The 20384-nt window shown below is 51.8% G+C and overlaps 1 protein-coding gene across 1 annotated transcript in view; it reads right to left on the bottom strand.

The window, feature by feature from the left end:
- The window catches only part of GRIK4 (glutamate ionotropic receptor kainate type subunit 4), a 301261-nt gene that overhangs the window by 97980 nt on the left and 182897 nt on the right, over positions 1–20384 (bottom strand). Inside the window, exons 7-9 of the mRNA XM_068554669.1 lie at positions 14895–15056; positions 6021–6173; positions 5032–5136 (exon numbers count right to left, since the gene is read on the bottom strand). Of these exons, the coding sequence (XP_068410770.1) occupies positions 5032–5136; positions 6021–6173; positions 14895–15056 (420 nt within the window). The remainder of the gene's footprint in view (positions 1–5031; positions 5137–6020; positions 6174–14894; positions 15057–20384) is intronic.

Below are 20384 nucleotides of genomic sequence, written 5' to 3' on the forward strand. Positions count from 1 at the left end.
GGGTTGGAAGATTAGACCAGAGGCCTCAGAGTTTCCTCCAGCATGTTCTGGGCAATTCTGCAGAGTGGAAAGACCAGGGACTTTGAAAACACCTAGACCCCGACTCAGTTCTCAAGCCTGGAACTAACTAGCTGAATGCATGAGGACCATGACGTTCTCAGTTTCTTTACTTGCAAGACGGAGAGAATAGCTTTTATGCATGGTTGATAAAAAGTCGAGACATTTTAAGTACACCCAGCGCAGTGCATCTTGTAGGAGACACCCAATAAATGATAGCCATTCTTATTATGTCAGCAGAGCCAGCTTTCTGTCTAACCATAGGCAAGCAGAAGAGAGTGCTATGCAAATCTAGTTTTCAATAATCCTTGAGCTTAGCCAGACCAAATGTTGAGGGGTTACCATCCTCATTGCACAGAGGAAGAAAGCTGAGGTACCCTGTTGCGATATACAGTGAGCCAATGGTAAAGTTTCAATTTTCATCTTTAGCTAGAGATAACCCCTCAACACACACTCCCCGGCCTCATCCCTCCCTCTCCCGAAGGCTTAATTAGAGCCTGTTAAGCCATTTCTGATCCTCAGATGAAAGGTGCGCTCATCTTATTACAGCCCTAACAAAGTCGCTGGGGGCCTGCTTGGAACCTCTGATCTTTAAACCAAGTTAAAATGAAGGAGATTAAGGGCCCTCTAAGGCTGTGCTTCTTTTCCCTCGCCTCTTTCAAATATGATTTCTCGCAAATTAGGAAGGGAGATTATACTATTCCAATACCACCCAGGATATCTTTTGTGGGATGGGGAAGGAGAATATGGAATGGAGATGAGATAACTCACACTGATAAGCAAAAACTGGGGGCTGGAGCTAGTGAACCTGGTCCAGGTTCGGAAATGTCACTTACAGAACACTGTAGAGAACATTTTCCCCCAAACGGGCTCCAGTGGAAGCTCCACAGAGTTCCAAGACGGAAAACCCTCTCCAAACAGAATCAAAACAGTAATTTTTTTAAATGGTAAAAAAAAAAACCCCTAAATTCTAAGAAACGATTTTTAAAATGGTAATAATCCCTTAATCAGCCACTGGCAGGGAATACGGTATTTGGTTCAGACATTTTACCATTACAACCCACTGGGTCCCTGCGTGGTGCTTTCTAAATAGTCAAACCCAGCTCTTAATAGTCACTCCCCCAGATAGGAAGAGAAAGAACAAAACCAAATCCAAATGAGAAGATACCATTACTAAAGAAAGCCCAGCCCAGCAGCTCACCAGGAGCCAGGCTCTGTCCTGGTTTGCAGCAGATGGCAGCAAGGTCAAGTGTTTTGATTTGGGGGCTTAGGGATTCCAGGAAAGTGAGAAAAGCCAGGAGGGGGAGACCCATGAGCATGGGCTTGGGAGTTGGACAAGCCTGAGTGTGAATTCCAGCTCTGCCCAGAGTCCTTGCTACTTGTGGACTTGGGCCAAGTTACCTACCATCCCTGAGCTTCAGTTTCCTCACTTGTGAAATGGGAGTTTATCTACTTTGAAGGGCTGTCCTCCAGATCAAAAGTGACCTGTGCAAAGTGCCCATGTAGTTTCTGGTACACAACAGGTCCTCGAGAGATGCTCCTTGTCACTCTCCCCTCCCCTGCCAGCATCACCTTGGATGGAATTGGGAGAATATTAGAGAGTGACACTGACATTCCTCCTACCCTGGAAGAGAAGCCCAATTAACTATCAGTCCCCAAACCGTTTCTTCATCCTATGATAAGCAGGGGAAGGACACCTGTCAAGAGGCAAAGATTGGGTCGGTGATTGGGATGGGACCTGGGGACCAGAGCTGCAAAGCTATATCTGTGCCCATGATACATCTTGCAGGGTTCTCACTGCTACTCACGGCACGCGAGCCAGGCAGGAAAGCAGCGGTACGGTCACCAGATTTGTTGAAGAAAAATGGGCAATAAAGAGGATTATTGTGACTCACTTTATAAGTCCAATCAAGGATGTGTGCCCCTTAGGGTAGCTGAAGGTCAAAATCATCATCCTCTTTAATGGTCACTTCTGTAGCAGATTCCATTCAACATGAGCTCAAAATGATGGGGGTGGGATGCAGGAAGGTCAAGAAGAAATTCTATGCATAGAGGCTGCAGTACGTCTTTGTCAAAGGGCAGCCTGTGGACCACCAGCATGATAATCATCTATCTGAGTGCTAGTTAAGAAGATGCAGATTCCTGGAATGCACCCAGTTTTACTAACGCAATTTATAGCTGTAGGGCTTAGGAACGTACATTTTAAGACAAGCACCATTGGTCATTCTTGTGCACACCTGGGTTGGAGAAGCCCTACCCTCCATAGGTGCTGCGGAAGAAGGGGCAGCAGCTGTTGTGCAGGATGCCTCAGAGCAGAACCCCTTGCCGGACTGGGGTGGGGCTGAGGGATGGGTGCCGGTGGCTGGCAATGCTATTTCCTAATGACTCAGGCAGTCTTGCAGCCTGGCAGCTGGGAAAGCCAGCCTGAGTGGCGGCTGGTGGAGAAGCACAGATAAGGTGAAGAGGTACTCCGAGCTTAATGAGTTGTTCTTCACGTAGAGGGTGGGATTGGAGCCACCAGGCAACTCTGTCACCGCAGGTGCTGCCTGATGGAAGTGGGCTCTTTCCAGGGAGTATCACAAAGCAGGGCTGAAGGCCAAGGGGCGTTTTTCAAAGCCTGAGCTTGGGCTTTCTATGGAGTTGGTCTGGGCTTGGCGTTGTTCCCCTAACTACTGCTTCTCCCCATTATTCTCTCATCCCTTCCTTTTCCTGACCCTGTTTCACTTTTCCTGTAGCACTTACCTCCACTGATGTATTACATAGTATTTGTTTGCCTGCTGTCTGTCCCCTATTAGAATACAGGCTCCACGGAAGCAGACACTAAGCCCATTTTTCACCTCTGTCTAGAAGACAGCCTGGCACATTACAGGCACTCAGAATATATATATTGAAAAAATGAATAAATGTTCTTTACTTCACATCCCCCACCGGGACTCAGGAAGTCTGCCTGACAATTTTCCTACAGGCAGGCGGCTTCCTTTGTTCCGAGAATTATGAGCCCGAGGGCATGATTTGAGTTTAATGACCCAAATTGCACTTATTTTTTCCATGTCAGTCTCTCTCGCCAGAGTGTGGGCTGCCTCGGTGCAGGAATTGTGCCTTTTCAGTTTTGTTTCCTACATGCCCAGCACGGTGCCTGACTCATAGGAAGGGGTCAGTACGTGATTTGTTACATACATGAAAGGACCATTCTGTGATCCTCCATCCCATAGTTTCTGGCCGCCTACCTAACTCCCACCCCATTTGGGAAGTTATGAAAAAAGGTTGCTGATGTCATTGCTTAAAGATCACGAAGCTCTGGGCCTGAGCTATGAGGGGTCGTTAACATAGCTCCTCTCCTCTTGGTCTGGGACTCCTGTCTTCTACTTTCTTGTCTTCCAAGAAGGGTGACCTGGCTTCGTGGCCCAGCATAATCACTGTCCTACTAAAAGGAACTCCACTGGCCCCCGTGAGAAGGGCTGAATTGGAGCCTCTCAGGCACGAGGACCGCGGGGAAGGATGCAGATGTGACGGCCCTCCCAGCGCAGCCCAGGGTATCACCCGGATCACCTTGGGTGCCGGATGTTGCATCCGTTCCTGGGCCCTCTGCTAGGTCTACCCAATCAGATTCTTGTGGGGTGGAGTCTAAAAAATCTGCATTTTTAACAAATTACCAAGGTTATTCTGATGCATAATTTGTCATAATGGCTAAGAACTTGGGCTTTAGAATCAGAGGTACTTGAGTTCAAAACCAACTGCCATTACTACATTGTTCAAGGCCAAGTCAGTCAGTCTCCTGGAGCCTCAATTTCCTCACTTGTAAAATGGGGATTAATAAAAAGTAACTACTTTGTAGGATTAAATGAGAAAATACAAATGACACACTTCTTGTGGTAAATGGACCACAAAAATGAATAAAATGAATAAATGAAAGCCCCTACGATAATGATGATGGTGGTGGTGGTGAAGATGATGGTGGTGGTGGTGAAGACGATGGTGATGGTGGTGATGGTGGTGGTGGTGAAGACGATGGTGATGGTGGTGATGGTGGTGGTGGTGAAGACGATGGTGATGGTGGTGGTGGTGGTGGTGAAGAAGATGATGATGACCCTTCATAATCTCCTGAAAAGGTGAGTCTGTGACCCCTTCAGTGGTACATTTCCTTGGTCAGCCTCTCTGATAGGCAGGAGGCTCTTCAATATGTCTGCTTCCAGCTCTAATTAGTGCATCCTTTCCTACTTCTAAGGCTTTTGAAGGTTGGAGAAAGGATACACTAAGAATAAAGAGTTGATTATTAGAGTGATGGGGAGGTTGAGAGACCTTCAGAGAGGCACTTGGAGTGACTGCCAGAATCCCTGTTTCCTCTGATGTAAGAGAATCAGAGGAAAGGAGAGTGAGAAGGTTAATGGAGGAGAATGAGAAAGGAAGAGGAAGTTGAAAGGAGCTCCAGGGGACAAAGCATCCCGAGCTGACGGAGTAGACAGGGAGCAGCCAGGAGGGGAGAGGTGTGATTGGCATGGCAGGAGGGCGGGGGTGCGTGGGTCAGAAAAGAGCTGACAGAAGAGAACCGAACGCCGAAGGGATTCCTCAGCCCTATGGGATCTGATCTGTACGTGACGGGCAAGCAACCTGGAATCTAACCCTGGTTCCAGGATTAGGGCGAGATTCAGGGAGTAGAATAATCCAAATAGTGGAAAGACCTGGGAATTCCCTCCTTGTACGATGCTCCCTTGTCTCGCCTCTCCCCCTATAAAGCATCGTGGCCTCTCTCTTGGTATTTTGCTGGGGCTGCGGCCCCTGACCCACACCGGCTGATCCTGGTGCAGGAAGGCGGAAGCCAGGACTTGCCAGGAGCCTTGCACTGGACACAGCCTGCTGCTCCTGGGGACAGCTGAGAGCAGGAGGCCATCCTGAGTGCCAAGGAGAAGTGGGCTGGGGACAGAGAAAGGAACAAGGGGGAGGGATGTGCCACCACAGCAGCATGGCTAGGCTTACCTGCCGGAAACCATTCCTTGTGAACTGTAAGATTTTCAAGGCATAGTTGGACCTCTGGCCTTTGCTGTTGAATTCAATGTGGCCGGTGAGACCTTCCAATTCTACCTGTCCAAGAGAGAGTGAGTTACAGCACCAAATAGGCCCCGCCTTCCGTGTGGCCCCAAGCAAGCATTCCACCATGCTGGTTAAGGATGCCCAAGAGAAGGGAAGCCATCAAGATCCGTTCTCCTGTCCACCTCTCAGCCACAGGATCTTCAGACTATGCAAGTGATGTCTCTGGAACCAATTCAGACTTGGCCGGGGCTAGAGGAGGAAAGGATGCCCACACCCAATGACCTCACAGCTGCTGCAGAAACCAACCTGATGCTGAGATGCTAGCTTGAGCTCAGATCCCCCTGAGCTCCTCCTCCAGGCCCTTGGCTGTGAATAGCATTTATCCTCCTTGGGCAGCTACTCACCCACCTCCAAGCTGCAGGATAACCTGACTCTAACTGCAAAATCCTAGCCGCTCTCCCCCAGGCTTCTCTGACGGGAGATGGCTTCTTCGTGGGCTAGAATCCATGTCCATCCCACCAGAGGTGGCTTGGCTGGGAGAACCCAGCATCAGGCCAGAAGTGTGGAGTCTGCAACTCCCTGAGGGGCCACGGTCTATGACAGCATCATCCATCTGTCCCCACTTGTGCAGAGCTTTGCAGGGACCACCTGTGAGCCAAGGGGTCAAGTTCCAAGCCTGGAATCCAGAGACCCCCTAACAGTCTAAGGCTCAAGGTCCGTTGCCCTGTAAACAAACTTGCCATGGATCCTCGTTGGTTTTTAGGGATTAGGGAACAACTGTGACCGATGATCCCCTCAATGGGGTCACCACAGATCACTGTTTTACCCGGGGCTGTGATGTACTGGGGAGGTCTGCAGGTGAGGGGCCTTGAACAGTGGTCCCTCCCACCCCCCACAGGCTGGGCGTGGCCCGCAGGGCCCCCACCACCCCTCACCATGCGCAGGTAATTCATGAGGCTGGTGCCATGCTGCCAGATCTGGGCCGAGCCACAGGACAGGGGCTTCACGCCGATCTCCTGGCTGCGGTTCAGCTCCTGCACCGCCATCACCACAGCGTAGACGGCGTCAAACAGCAGGGCGGAGGACAGCTGGGAGGGGGCAGGGAGATGAAGTGACAGGTGTAAAAGAAGGAAAGGGAAAGGAGGAAGAAAGGAGAAGAGGAGGAAGAAAGAAAAGCAAAACAAAGAAGTAAAGGCGTGTCTCTGATGCCCTGGGCCCACCTCCTGTCTCTGGGGTCCACTTCCCCTAAGAGTCCAGTGCTGGCCCAAGGCAACAATGGTGGCCAAGCCTTGTCTGAAATTGGACCACCAAGCCACCTCTTTGGGCCCCAAATGATTTCAAGGGTATCCTATTCTCTCTTTTCTCCAGGGAAGTAACATCTTCCACTGATCTGAGAAGCCCCAAGGAAGGGGCAGGGTGCTTATCTCAGGAGGTGGAAGGAACCCTACCCTCAGATTTGCCCATTCTGCAAGGCTCAGTTGAAGGTCACTTCCTCCTGGAAGACCCCCTTGATATTGTTTCTTCCTAAATGTACCTACTATTACAGTCTACTTTGTACTATTCAATATGATGAGCATATGTGAAGTATATGGTGAGTCCAAAGCCCAGCAGTGAGCAAGACCCCATTCCTGTGATAGATTAGAGTGGAATTGGGGAGGGGAGATGGGGAGATAGAACACAAATAAAGGTAACGTGAAACTGAGTGACATGGGCCAAAAGGTCTGTTGGGGGGTCCAAAGAGAAGTTACCTTATCTGGTTGGGTGATCAAGAAAATGTTTCTTGGAGGATTCAGCATTGGAACTGAGCACTGAAGGATTTGGTAGGAAAGACATTGGATCTGGGGGTGGGGAGCAGCTGGGAAAAGGAGAAAGGCATTCCAGAGGGGGAACTGCGGGGCCAAAGACAAGGTGGGGGGGGAGGGTGGAGCACACATGGGGGGAGGAGGGCAGAAAGCAATAAACCAGAGGTGAGGTGGGGAGAGTGCTGTGAGGGCCTTAAAGGCAGGGGAAGGGCTAGTGCAGCTGTTTGTCCATATTTTCACCTCCCTGTGAAACTGCCAGCGCTCAGGGCAGGAACACGCAGGACCTCAATCTCTATCTCATGCATCTCGTCTAGAGCCAGGACCCTGCGTACAGGAAGCCCCCAAGACGTATTTCTTGAATTGAATTAAATGTTGAGTGAAATCTGCCCACAAGGCTCAGCCCGAATATGCATCCGGTTAACCGGATGTTTGCAAGCTTTGGGGAGGGGCAGGTTGGGGTGTTTGGGAGGAGGTGGTAGGAGCAGAAGAACAGAAGATGCCTGTCCTTGGGGAACGTGCCATCTGAGAAGGGGGCCACACTCTGCTGTGTTAATGACAAGAGAACCTACCCAGTGTGAATGACTCCAGGGTCTACACTGTACGGGGCCCTGAGGGGAGGCCCAGGAAGGCAGGCAGAGGCCTCCTCGTGGGAGGTGTGATGTTGGGCTCTGGAATTCAACCCACGGCCCCAGTGCAAAGCACATTCCTCACTGAACTCTGACATCCCACCGCGGGCGATCAGCACCACCGTCCCTTCAGAGCCTAAACCGTCAAGAACACTTTCCATGTGGCATCTTACAACCTCCCTCCTAGCTGGCCAGGCCCTGGGACACCGGTCCCTCCAAGGCTGGAGGCAGAGAGACCAGCTTGTGACCTCTGGGATCTTTTTCAAGCTCTCCAGACAGAGTATAAGCAGCCTGAGTCAGGGAGGTGCAGGAGAAAGAGCTCAAAACTCAGAACACAGAACCCCGAGTCTAGCGCCCAGGCCTCTCTCACGTGCTGAGTGACGGAACCTCGCGGGGAGCAAGTTTCCGGCACGCAGGAGGTAGCATCCGTGCCTCACGGGTCAGTAAAAGTGCCCTCTAAACTGCCAGTCTCAGGGGTCACCGTACCCGAGGGCGGGGTGATGCACCCCAGGTGCCCACGGGCATCAGCAGGGGCTCAGCAAGCCCGTGCTGGCTGAGCTAGGGCCCTGGGGAGTAGTAAGAACAGGGAGCGACGGGGCAGAAAATGGGCTGGGAAGAGGGATGTATTTCCCCACAGTTTTGCTCCATGTTGGGCAGAAAGGCCTGTCATGGGAACTGGGTGGGCTGACTTTGGATAATCTTTCTAGAAGGCAATTAGAGGGAAAACCAGCCAAATAAAGTTCTCTGCCCCAATTCCAGTTCCCTTGCACACAAAATTGCCTGGCCAGTGTGTTCTTCCTTCCTCCCTCTCACCCTCTCTCTCCCTCTCTTGCTCCTTCTTTCCTTCCTTCCACCCGCCTCTGTCCTTTCTTCACACATCTATTCAGCCCCTACGATCCGGCGGGTACTGCAGACCTCAGCACCTCCTGTTCTCCGCTGAGACACCACCAGGCGTGAGCCATTGTGTCCCCTCTGCCTTCACTGGGTCTTCTGCCCTCCCAGCTCTGTCAATCACCCCTCCTTTCTGGCCCGGTCCTGAAGCCACCCGTGGCCACCTGTGACCCGGAGACCAAGCAGGTAAGGGCACCTAAATCGCACGATCACGGTCAGTGGAAACCTCTGTGGTCCCGCTGAGCCATGCAAACCAGCCACGTTCCTCCAAGTTCATCCATCACCTTCCTCTCCCTCTTCTCCATCCCAGTGCCCTTCCCCTAGCAGCTGAGCTCCTCCTTCACTTGATTCGAGGCTCACCTGCGTGGCGCTGGATGCTTCTCGGCAAGCCTACAGCTGTCTTGTCCTTTGCACACAATTCATTTCCCCCTGAGCACAAGTGGCTCCTTTATTAATGGACCTCTCACATTTCCTTGCCAAAGGACATATGGAAATTATGAATGCTACAGACTCTCCCTTTCCAGCTCGGACACACATCTACCTGAGGGAGAGGTAGCTACCCCTATTGACACTGGCTTCTCCATCCTTCCGTCTGGCTACTTAAATGATGCCGTAAACTAATTTCTGTCTCCCTTGCCTCCCAGTTAATCTCTCCATCCTGAGATTCTCAAAATCACTCGTGTCAGAGCTGGAAGGGATCTTAGAAATCAACTAGTCCAACCCTCTCATTTTATACATGAAGACAGGACTTCAGCCAGGACAGGACTAGACTGGAAGGACAGCACCCCTCTCTCCAGGCTGGTTTCCGCCCCTCTCTGCAGCACTCTTTCCCCCTCCCTTCCTGACAAGGCTCCTCTGGAGAAGCCGGGGGGTGTCACTGCTCTATCAGAATCATCCGTGCCTCGCCTCCCAGGACAGCACGGGGCAATCTTCCTGGATGCAGTTACCTTCTCAACAGCAGATGCGAGCCTGAGACTCTTGGGCCAGAGCTGGGCACGGGGAAGGGTGCTAGGCAGGCTTCTCTGCTGCCCCGGGCTTAGTCATCACCCAGTTTGCCTCGTGGTCTGACTGGTTGTTTGTCCTCAAGTTAGCCCTTCAGTTAAGAGCCACTTGGGGCATCTACTGGAACAGGACTGTAAGGGCAGGACAGAGGGGGCAGTGGAAGGGTACCCCCAGCTGCCTCCCCAGCACCCATTCTCCCCTTCCTCCTCCCTAACAGAACCCCCATTTCCTGCAGGTGTCCTCCCCTCCCCCAAGCCGCCATGTGCTTCAGGGGTCCCAGCCCCAGCTCCCAGGTGAGCCTGAGCCATCCAAGAGTCATCCCATCCCCCCTGCCAATACGTGACTGGGGACTGGGCAGGTGGTCCAATTCTGACCAATGAAACACGAACTGAGGCCTGGAGTGAGGGGCTCCAGCGAGGGGCTTCTCAGACGAGTTTCCTGTCTCTAGGAGCGGCAGTCCTTCCTCCTCCTCTGGACATTACTGGGTCTGGACATGACACCTGGACCTGCCGCAGCCATCCTGGCTCCATCCTGAGGATGAAGTTGACACCAAGGGCGACAGAGCAGAGATGCAAGGAACCTGGGTTTCCAACAACATCGCTCCAGGATCTGCCCTACCTCTGGGCTTACTGTGACACGTGACAACACACTTCCTTTTTGGTAAGAGACCGTTTAATTCCGGATTTCCGTTACTTGAAGCTCAGAGCATCCTAACTGGTACCGAGGCCTTGGGGACCCGCTTTGTCTCAGGGCAGGCCCCCAGAGAGGCCTGGCCTTATCCCCTCTCTAAGCCCCCTTCTTCTTCTCACGAGGCTGCGTGCTGGTCCCCAGAGACTTGCAGACACAGCTCACCAGGCCATTTCTCACATCCTCCCACCAGGCCCCAAGCTCTTCCTGCCACACGGTTGCCACTATTCCCACTCCGTCTGGGACGTGGTTTTCTTGGCTGATGCTCCCTTATTAGCAAATGATCCAGATGCTGGGAAATCGGCGTGTGTCTGTTTGCAGTGTTCTTTGGCATCTTGAACTCTGGGGCCTTCAAGATTCTTCAAGTGTTTCTGGTAATTACAGCTCCAGCAAGGGATGCTGGGGGTGGGAAGGAGGAAGCAGATGGAAGGAACATCATCAAGGTCTCTGTCTCCCCTCCAACTGTATCTTGCCTTCAGAGAGGTGACACAGCTGACGTGTCCCCAGTGTGCTCTGGGCTTCATGGGGCCTTTCTGCAGTTCAACTTGGGCTGATTTGAGCTCCTGAAACCTCCTAAGTCCCGAACATCTTCTTTTCTCAGCTCAGTCTCCTAAGGTCCTCCGTAGACCACCAGACGGCTCCTCTCTCACAGGCTCCTGGCCATCAGCCCAGGCCTCTCACTGGGACCCTCCAACTGCTTCTCTGAAACCTTGTCTCCCATCCACACTCCTCCAGCTTACTCCCCCCACCCCGTCCACCATTGCCAATTTCACCTCCGATGGCATGAGAGCCTGTAATCTAATCTCTGCCTCATCAACTTTTCCATCTCACTGAGGGTCTCCATCCCAAAGCACCTTTTTGCTCTCCGAATTGCTTTCTTCCTCTACTATTATTTACTAATTTAGCTCTGGAAAGCATTTGGGACTGCAGTTGGGGAAAAGTTCTGGTACCCAAATAGCGCTCCATCCACGTCTCCAGGGCTGGGCCCGTAGTGCCCACCATCCCTGCTCCTTCCCGTCGTCCATCCTGCTTCCCTTTCATGAGCCCTCACTGTCTTTCTGTGGTTTCTGTTCCCCATCCGCATGTGTGTGCCTCTGGGTCTTGTCTCTGCTTCTCCCGTCCTGTCTCTTCTAAATATTAAATCCCCCAAATGACTCAACCCTCATTTAAAATCCTCTCCTTTCTTGGCTCCAAAATGTTGCTTGGCAAACACCCTCGATTCTCTTGTTTTTATATTTTCATTTGTTTCTTCATTGTTATCTTCTTTTGAGCTGTTTGTAAATTGTTCAGGGGAATGAAAGACTCGGTACAAATGAAGATGAATCAATCTGACTCAGGGAATAGCGGCTGAGTTTCTCCCTCACCCATCCAAATAAAAATAAGAATGTCTTCTAATCTCACACCTGTAACCCTCATCTTCTCCGACACCGCCCAGATCACTGGATTCCCAGAGTCCTCTTGGATGTCCGTTTGTCTCTGAACTTCTGTCGCTTAAACTCTGACCCCCAACATAATACCAGGACAGGAACCGTTAAAATCTCATGGAGTAGTTCTTACAATCTGGGTTTTATTCAATGAAATAAACACTTAATTACAAACAGCTGCTTTAGCCTAAATTCTAATTACTTAATCTAGCCATCTGTAATTTTAATGCTTTTCCACGATTTTTGTTCTTTGCCGCGTGATGAATGGGATTGGCACGTGAAATTAGCGGGGATGTGTCTCCCTTCACGACGCTGTCTTCTGTCACTGTCATCACCTCCGGCAAGAAGCATGTCTGTGGCTCGCTGGCAGTCACCTGGCGGACCCAGCCCGGTGGGCGCAGCACTGAGCTTTTTCCTTTGGTGGTCATCCTTCGGTTCAGCCGCTCCCTCTCTGTGCCCTTGGACCTGGGCCCCCGTTCCAGCGAGCTGCAACTGGAATATCATGGGCCGAGTGGGAAGACGAGGAAGAGAGGGAGACACACTCCAGTTGGGAAGAAAAGAAATGAGACAGAAGAAAATGCAAAGAAAACGTGGCATGTGGGAGAGAAAGAGGAACAGAAAGAGAAAGAAAGGAAGGAGGTTATGGTGACAGAGGAAGGTGGAAAGGGAAGAGTGAGGGGAGGAGATGAGAAGGAAAAGAGAATGGAACCGATGGAGAGAGGAGGGGAGAGCGGAGAGGACCTTGGAGGAAAGGGAGGGGGAGGAGAGCAGTCCCTCCGAGACAGGAGCGGAGCGGTTGCAGCCTCTTTAGAAAGCTGGATGGGGAGACAAACGGGGCTGCGCTTTCCTGGAACTGATTCTTCCTCGCCTTCCGGCTCCCCAGCAGATGAAAGAGCTGGGCTGTTTGTGCTGGGAATTTCTGTCCCCAAAGGGACGGGAAGAGGCACTGCTTTGCCAAAGGTAGATGCTGAAGCGAGAAGTCTCGAGAAAGATTTGTTGCTTCCAGGTGAGGAGTTGCTGTATCACCTTCCCTTCAGAGACCACAGAGACCATGGCTGGAAGGTTCTGTAAGCTAGAGTTCAGGTTTCACTGTAGCACCATCCTCTGGAGGCCCTCGGCAGGCCCCCGGCTCTCCTCATTTCACCTCAGTTTCTTCATTTGTCAAAAAGGGATGCACAACCGCTCTTGTCTGTTACTAGGGTGCCATGAGGAGGAAGAAGAGGTCAGGGTGGGATAATTTCAAGCATCAGCAGTTCAGCATTCTGTCCGTTTCTTCACTCCCTGACTCTTGAGTTTGTGCATGTGGCATTCTTTGGCCAACGAAATGAGGTGGCAGTCACACAGTGTGCCTGTCCTGGGAGCCTAGGACTATGACGTCTTGTGCATTTCCACTTGCTTTGTTGCTCTCCTGCCACCACCATGAGAATATACCAGGCTAGCCTGCTGGGTCAGGAGAAGGGTGAGAGGCACGTGGAGCGGAGCCATCCCAGCCTAGATCAGCCGACCCCCAGGCACTGAGTGAGCTCAGCCGGATCAGCAGAGCTGCCTGCTGAGCCAGCGTAGACCAGCTGATCCCTAGCTGACCCTCAGATGCACGAGCTACATAAACGTTCATCGTTGTAAGCTGGTGAGATCTGAGGGTAGGTTGTTACACAGCATTTCTGTTGCAAAAGCTACCTGATATATTTACTAAGGCTTCTCCCAGTGTCTGGCAGATGGAATGTTAAATAAACTCATTCAATGAATAACTGTGGATTGAGGATGGAAGCATATCCCATTTTACCTTCACAACAATCCTCTAACATGGTCAAGCATAATTGCCCAAAATTACAGAAAAAAGAATCTGAGGCTCAGAAGGGTTACATAGCTACCAAAGATCACACAGCGAGAAAATAGCAAAGCCAGTATTTGAATCCAGGTCCTGTGCCTCTAAGGCTAGTGCTCTTTTCAGCACATGTGAGCGCAGCCAGAGCTGGCCCTACAGCCCTGTGAGTGGCACTGCCTGGCCTTGGTGTTGGGTCCTTATGAGGCAGGTACCAAGGGCCTCCCATCTGCCTGTTTGTGGTCAATGTGAGCACGAATGGAAGGGCTGAAACCCTCAGAGGGACGTCAGCAGTGTGGCACCGGGACCTTTAATTTCACTCGGCCAAAGCCAAATATGGAACGGTTCGGGTTGGAGAGGAGGTGGCAGGTTTTGTTTCCTCTCCTGATACTGTGCTGTGAGCCTTTGAAGTGTGTCAGCACCTCATTACAATACCGGAGTCATGACTGCAAGACCCACGGACAAGACCAGGAGCACAGGGCTGTACTCCTGCCAGGAGGGGTGAGCCTGGTCCTACCATGACCCTGTGCTTGAGGAAATACTCACTGTTCCTTAAGCCCCTGGGGGTGCGGACTCCCGTCTTTCAGATGTTTCGCCCCCGCCAAATCCTTCCTATGGAATCTTCCCTCCTTCAGCTCTAAAACACCCTGTTGGGAAGTGCTCTGTAACCTTAAGAGCCTTGCAACTCAAGTTCTCACGCCTCCTTCTCCCATCCGCTTCCCTGATCAAAGCTCCCCGAGCTTTGCATGAGCTCTGACCCTTTGGAAAGTTATGTGAGCATCACATGAGCTGCCTTATGGGGCTTTGGGAGGCTTAAATGTAACCTGGCTAGGACAGATCTAGAAAGCCACGCCATCTCACCTCCTGAGAACCTGTCATTTAGCACATGGACACGAGCAGACCTTCATGAGCTGCCCCACAGAGTAAGGACATCAGACCCAGGGGAGAACAGCCAGGGAAACCTCTGTCTCCATCACAAATGGAGGGGAAGGAAGCGCAGGGGGGAAACACACGGGTGAAGGCACAAAGGAAGTCTCTCTGGACAAGCTCTACCAGGGGCAGTGGTCCAGGGAGATGAAAGAGCGCTGGGCCAGGAGTATCAGAATCTAGTTTCACCTGCAAAAGGCTTGGTGTTTGCCCTTGAACAAGAGCCCCACGTCCTCGTCCCTCACCCCCATTCCCAGCCTGGGCTTCAGTCTGTCTGAGAAGTGAGGGAACAGATCAGCTAAAGCCCTTTCCGATGGTAAGAGTCTCGGATCCTGAGCTCAGGCGGGTCTCAGTTAACAGCATCACCAGGAGTCTGGCCACAGACGTCACTAAGTGACCACGCGGGGCCTCTCTCCCTGCTGACTCCTCTACGCTTGCTGCTCACAGCTCCCCACATCCCCAGACGTGTCCCTCGTGACCACTTCCCAGCATTTCTACAGCCTCTTTCTGAGCTGGGCCTGGAGAAGGCTGGAGTCCAGGGGCTGTTGTATCTGGGGGGGGTCTGGCCCACGGAGGGGGTGTGCGTGGCGGCAAAGGGGCACCAGGGAGGGGCTTGGTGGGCACTTACTGCGGGTCCCGTGAAGGGCACATGGTCACAGTTCTCCTGCCAGGACTGGTTGAGGCTCCGGGCAAACTCTTGGAAGAAAGCATGGGACTGGTTGAAAATGGAAAATCCCAGGATGTTGACGCGATCGTCCACGAGGCTGTCCATCCTCTGGAGCGAGAACTCCTGAAAGACGCAGCAGGCAGAGCAGAGCAGGGTTAGGAAGGGAAGGGTGGGGTGGGCTCTGCAGGAGCACAGCTGGGCAGTGCGTTCTAGCCACATGGACACCGTTGCCAGGCGCTCTGCTAGGTGTCAGGGTCCAGAGATAACGGAGAGTGCTTCTTCAAGTAGCTCACAGTGTTGAGGTGCCAGGAGGGAGAAGAGAGAAATAAACAGAAAGATCTCTAACAGAGGCATGTGTATGATGCTCTGGGTGGAGAGAGAAAGAAAAACACAAATGAGATTGTGGAGGCAGGACTGGGTCTGCAGAAGGTGTGACACATGAGCTGAGTCTTGAAGGATGCCTAGGCGTTTTCTGGGTAGAAACTGTGGATGGACAAAGGCTATTCCAGACAGAAGTCACCATGGATACAAAGGCATGGAGGTGAGACGGTGCGTGGGCGCCTGCAGTGTACTTTGACAGAAGCAATGCTCCTCAAAGTGTGTCTGCAGAATACCTGCCATCAGACTCACCCAGGTATCTGTAAAAAAAGTGATGACCCCCGCAGCCCATCGAACACCAGCTGAATCTGGATCTCGGGAGCCGAGGCCCAGGAGTCTGCATTTACAGCAGGGCCCAAGGTCATACGCACACCAATGTTTGAGAGTCACTGGGTCAGCACTAGGAGGCATGTGGGTGGGGAGACGGTGAGAGATGAAGCTGGAGACGTCAGCAGGGGCCAGAGCACAGTGGCCGGGCTGCCAGGCTGGGGAGCTTGCACTTTATCCTGTAGTGATGGGACCTGAGGGCGCTGTCAGCAGAGGAGTGACAAGATCAAGTTTGCTAAGAATCTCAACCTGAAGGTCTGCAGGTAGGGCTGTGCCTTCATTTGTTATTACTATTTTTTACTCATTTAACACACATTTAAGTGCTTATTATGTGCCAGACACGGGCACAGAGGATGTTCTAGACTCAGAAGATGTGAACAAGAAACACATTTCCTGATGTCCAGGAGCTTGCAGCTTAGGGGAAAAGACAGATTGTAAATAGACAGATAAATACATATACTGTCAGATATCTATGGGGGGTTAGGGTGGGGCTGCTACTTGAGATGAGGCAGTCAGAGAAACCCCATGTGGGGCAGTTACATTTAGAAGCTCAAAGGAATTCTCCCAGGAGGCGTGGCCCTCACCCGATCACCTGGCCGGGGCCACGTGTTCACTCAGCTAAAACCTGCAGGCATGAGTCCCATTGAGGCGAGACAGCGTCACAGGGAGAAGAATCCCCCTCCTCAGGCAGGGCTGAGCTCAGAGCCCTGGACTCCCAAGGCCCACCTTGGCCCTATACAGGGAAACCAGGCAAGAGGGTGTGGGCTCTTCGGCTTGTCAATCCCCGCTCCTGGAATAATGCCTTCAAATGCAGGTCAGGCCATCCTTGTGCATTGAATTCACATTCATCACACGTGCCTCGCACACAGCTCTGCGCCCGGTGGGCACGTGGTCGTTAGACCCCAGGACTAAGCCGTCAGCCACTCAGCCTGACAGGACCGACGGCAGGGGCCTTGGGCTTACTTGTGGCTGAGCAGAACATGACTTTCCTTCAGGCGGCCTCCTGGTCTTAAGACTCAGCTGCTCCAGGCCCCTGGCACGTCCCCGGCATCCTCCCTCACGTCCACAGCCACGGCCCAGCCCTTGGGGCACAGGCCTGAGCTCTGCCCGGAGTCCATCCTCATTAGCTGCAGCTTGCAGACTGAAGTTACAAAGAGTCCTTTGGAGCCACCAACCCCTGACAGCGTGGCGTGGGATGAGGATTAAGTGTATTTTGGATCCTGCCACACTCTCGCCAGGGGAACACGGACGTGCCAGAGAACGTATTGATTCATAGGCTGATGTTATCTCCTGTCTCCCTAACAGGGCAGCTACCCATGCGCCATGGGCTATCAGCAGACACGAGGGGACAGATGGCGAATGAGAAGAGACGCACCTGGCAAGGGGGAGGTGGCAGGGTGCAGAGCCAGGCTGCTGTCAGGCAACCGAGGGGCCTCCCCAGCTGTGGTGGATGCGAGGGAGACGTCCCCTCTCCCCCGGCTTCCTTGTCAATGTGGGCAGCTCAACACGCCCCGCCCTAACCTCACACGCACAGCCTGGTGGAAGGAGGCCCATTTCAAGAATCCCCGACACTGTGATGTCTACAGACTCACAGTGGCAGTAGAGGGGATACACGGTAAGGGCTTTGGTGTTCAAATCCAGGTCTCACACTATACTGAAATGTGTGACCTTCAGGAAGTATGGCCTTTAGGATCTGGGCTTCTGATTCTCATTTAGTAAAGTGGGCACAATGACAGCAACCTCAGAGATTGTTCAAGGAACAAGTAAGATGCACGCACAAGGCATATCACATCTGGCCCATAAGAAGTGTTCCACACGTGACAGTTACCGAAATGCTACCATGAGATCACGGGCAGCTTCTGGCTTCCTGCTTCTTTAGTTCCACTTGTCTTGGAAACCTGAGTTCGGAAGATGTTTCCTTGAAATGCACATCCCCGGCAGAGTAAGAATGAATGAATGAATTACAGACACTTAGAGACAGCCCCTCCAGAAGTCAGCCAGCCTGTCTTCCTGCCTTTTAATTCCTACCTTCTCATCCCCCAATTATATCCTATTTTCAAAGATAAAAAGATAAAAAGATCCAGGAGCTTCCTTGATAATCCATGATATTTATAATGACCCATGGGAGAGCTTGTAAAAGGACAACAAAGGGGTGGTGTGTTCTCTTACTGTAATTTCCCAGGACACTCCAGGCTCTATTCTTTAAGCACTCTCACAGTTAGGAAATGCTTCTTTATGTCTAAACTTACACTCTCCTGCCACTATTGAAGCCTGGTATCTAAGCAAATATGGGAAACGGCTGACCACCGCCAGTCTGTACGCAAAGAAAATCTTCTAAGCTCTAGTATTTCTCAGAGTCTGTTCCTCAGGACACTAGCTTTTCCGGGAGGCGTTAACAGAAGTTTCGCGAAAACAAGGTCCCATATTCAAATGAGGTGAGCAAACATTGTGTGTTCTAGTCACCTTTTCAAGATTCACAATGCACGCTAGCACATTAAAGGGTTAAAGAAGTCCCACAGTAAAGCAGCTTAATTTTGCTTAACCCAGAACTTTCCAAACATATTGACCATGGAACACTTTTCCACCCCAAATCTATGACTGTCTCGCAGGAGCCTTTTACAGAATGTCCGGTGGGAAATATTACTCTAAGTATATCCAGGGAAACATGTATCATAACTCCCAAACCAAGTGGTGGAGGCACTAAGCTGAGAGGGATATTACATAAAATTAACCAGTTTCAGGATGGGAGGGGAGTAAAGGCCCTCTGGCTCCTGTCGTCCACCATGAGCTCTAGCCAAGAATATACCCTGGCCTCACTCAGGTGCCCTGTGCTCCCCCAGCCACGCTGCCCAGCTGGCTGTGACCTTAACCGAAATGACAAAGTGTTAGGAGCCCTGGGGTGCATCAGGTTCTCACGGGGACCTTGATTCTCTTCTTATAAATGTCCCGGGAAGGAAAATCTCAAGGTCCCCACTCCCAGTGGCAGTGGATTCCATCATCATCAAGAGACCAGGGGAACCAGGGTGAAGAACAGAGCCAATGGCCGCCTGGTAAGGCCGAGTGGTGGCACAGAGACCAAAATCAAGTCTTCAATTACCCCAAGAGTGCTTGCCTTTGTGACAGTGCTTGTGGTGCCAACATATTTTCATGCCTGTGTCCTCTTGCGCCCAAGGCCTGTGTTTTCCTGAGAGCAGGGATGTGTCTGCCCCATTTCCGAACCCCACACTGCACCCAGCATAGTGCCTGATGCCTAGAAGTTGTTTGGTAAACACTGGTCAAGGCTGTTGATGGAAGATGTTTCAGTGCCCTGGGGTCCTCACCATGCCTGACTCTGCTCATGGTGTAACCCCTACAGAAGGTGTAAGAACATGAGCAGAACTGGTGCCACCCCCTGATTGCCCTCTGGAAGTTACATTATTATGTTTTGAAAAGCAAATTCCTGACAGCTTGTTTTCTTATCACTGGGCCTCCTCATTTAAAAAGTTTTAAATGTGCACACATTTGTGTATGTGTGAGCATATGTGAGCGTATTTGTGTGTGTGTGTCCTTCTGTATACAGTGATTTTCAAGGGACTGAGTAACTGCAATTAAAGGTCATGTCATGGCCACAAGTGAATACAGGGGAGTGTTATCTGGAAGGAAGGGTGTTCAGAACAGGCCTGGAAGGAATGCGTCACGCATAAAGGCTTGAGAGCCACGTGGGTGCTGCGGCTCAGCTGAGTGACCCTCACTTTCTCCAGCAGCTGTGACATTTCCAATGTCCTGGTTTGCCCAGCGGCGTCCACTCACTGGTCCGTTGCAGGGACCACTCCACGGCCCTACAGCTTGCTCATCCACCAGGCCAGGAGCAAGGGCGGGCTGTGAGGGCGGGTGGGGAGTGGGGAGGGGGCAAGGTCAGCCGACTAGAGCTAAAAGCGCAAGAGCTGTTCATGATCCAGACTCAGCTCCTGTGCTTGACTTTAAGGAGAAAAGCAGGAAACCAAAGCACAGGTCCAGATCATATCCTGGGGTCAAGTCCATCTCCTAACCCTTTGCTGCCTAGGCCTGGGTCCAGGTGAAATGGGGAAGTGGGGGAAAGGCATTGTATTCTCTCCGCCCAGCAGCCCCTTCTCCCTTATTTCTTTTCCCTATTTCTAACCCACCTAGGGCATGACTATGGCCTGGGCCACTTAAGCTAGACACTTCAAAGGCAGCCTCAACCCCCTCTTCTTTTAATTCTACATCTAGTCAATCCTTTCCAATCTGTCTCCTAAATGTCTCCTGAATCTGTCCCTTCCTTTCCAATCCCACCATGTCAGGCCTTCATCATTTCTCCTTTGCAGTCGTCCATTAAGCGAACCACGCCTCTGATCTCGGGAGATGTGGCCAGTACACGGCACAACTCCCAGCTGCCATTCACATCGATGGCAATGTGAATGGCGCCCCCTGGAGTTGTGCCATGTGGCGATCTCATCAGGAGACATCAGGATATGGTAGAAAGAGATTTTGAAATAAGATGGTCCTGGGTTCAAATCCTGTCTCGTCACATATTGGTTGGGTGATCTTGGGCAGGCCGGTAACCTCTCTGAATTTTGATCTGCTCACCTGTAAAATGCAGATAAGAACATCCACCTTGCAGTGCTAATTCACACATAGTGCAGTCCATCCTCCATGCTGCCTCTTCTCCTTCCTTCTCCTGGTCCCCACACTCTAGCTGGGTCCTGACAAAGGGAACTATCTGGCCTGGGGGCTTCTCTTGCCTTCTTC

Source organism: Eschrichtius robustus, chromosome 11, assembly GCF_028021215.1.
Source record: "Eschrichtius robustus isolate mEscRob2 chromosome 11, mEscRob2.pri, whole genome shotgun sequence".
NCBI lineage: Eukaryota > Metazoa > Chordata > Mammalia > Artiodactyla > Eschrichtiidae > Eschrichtius > Eschrichtius robustus.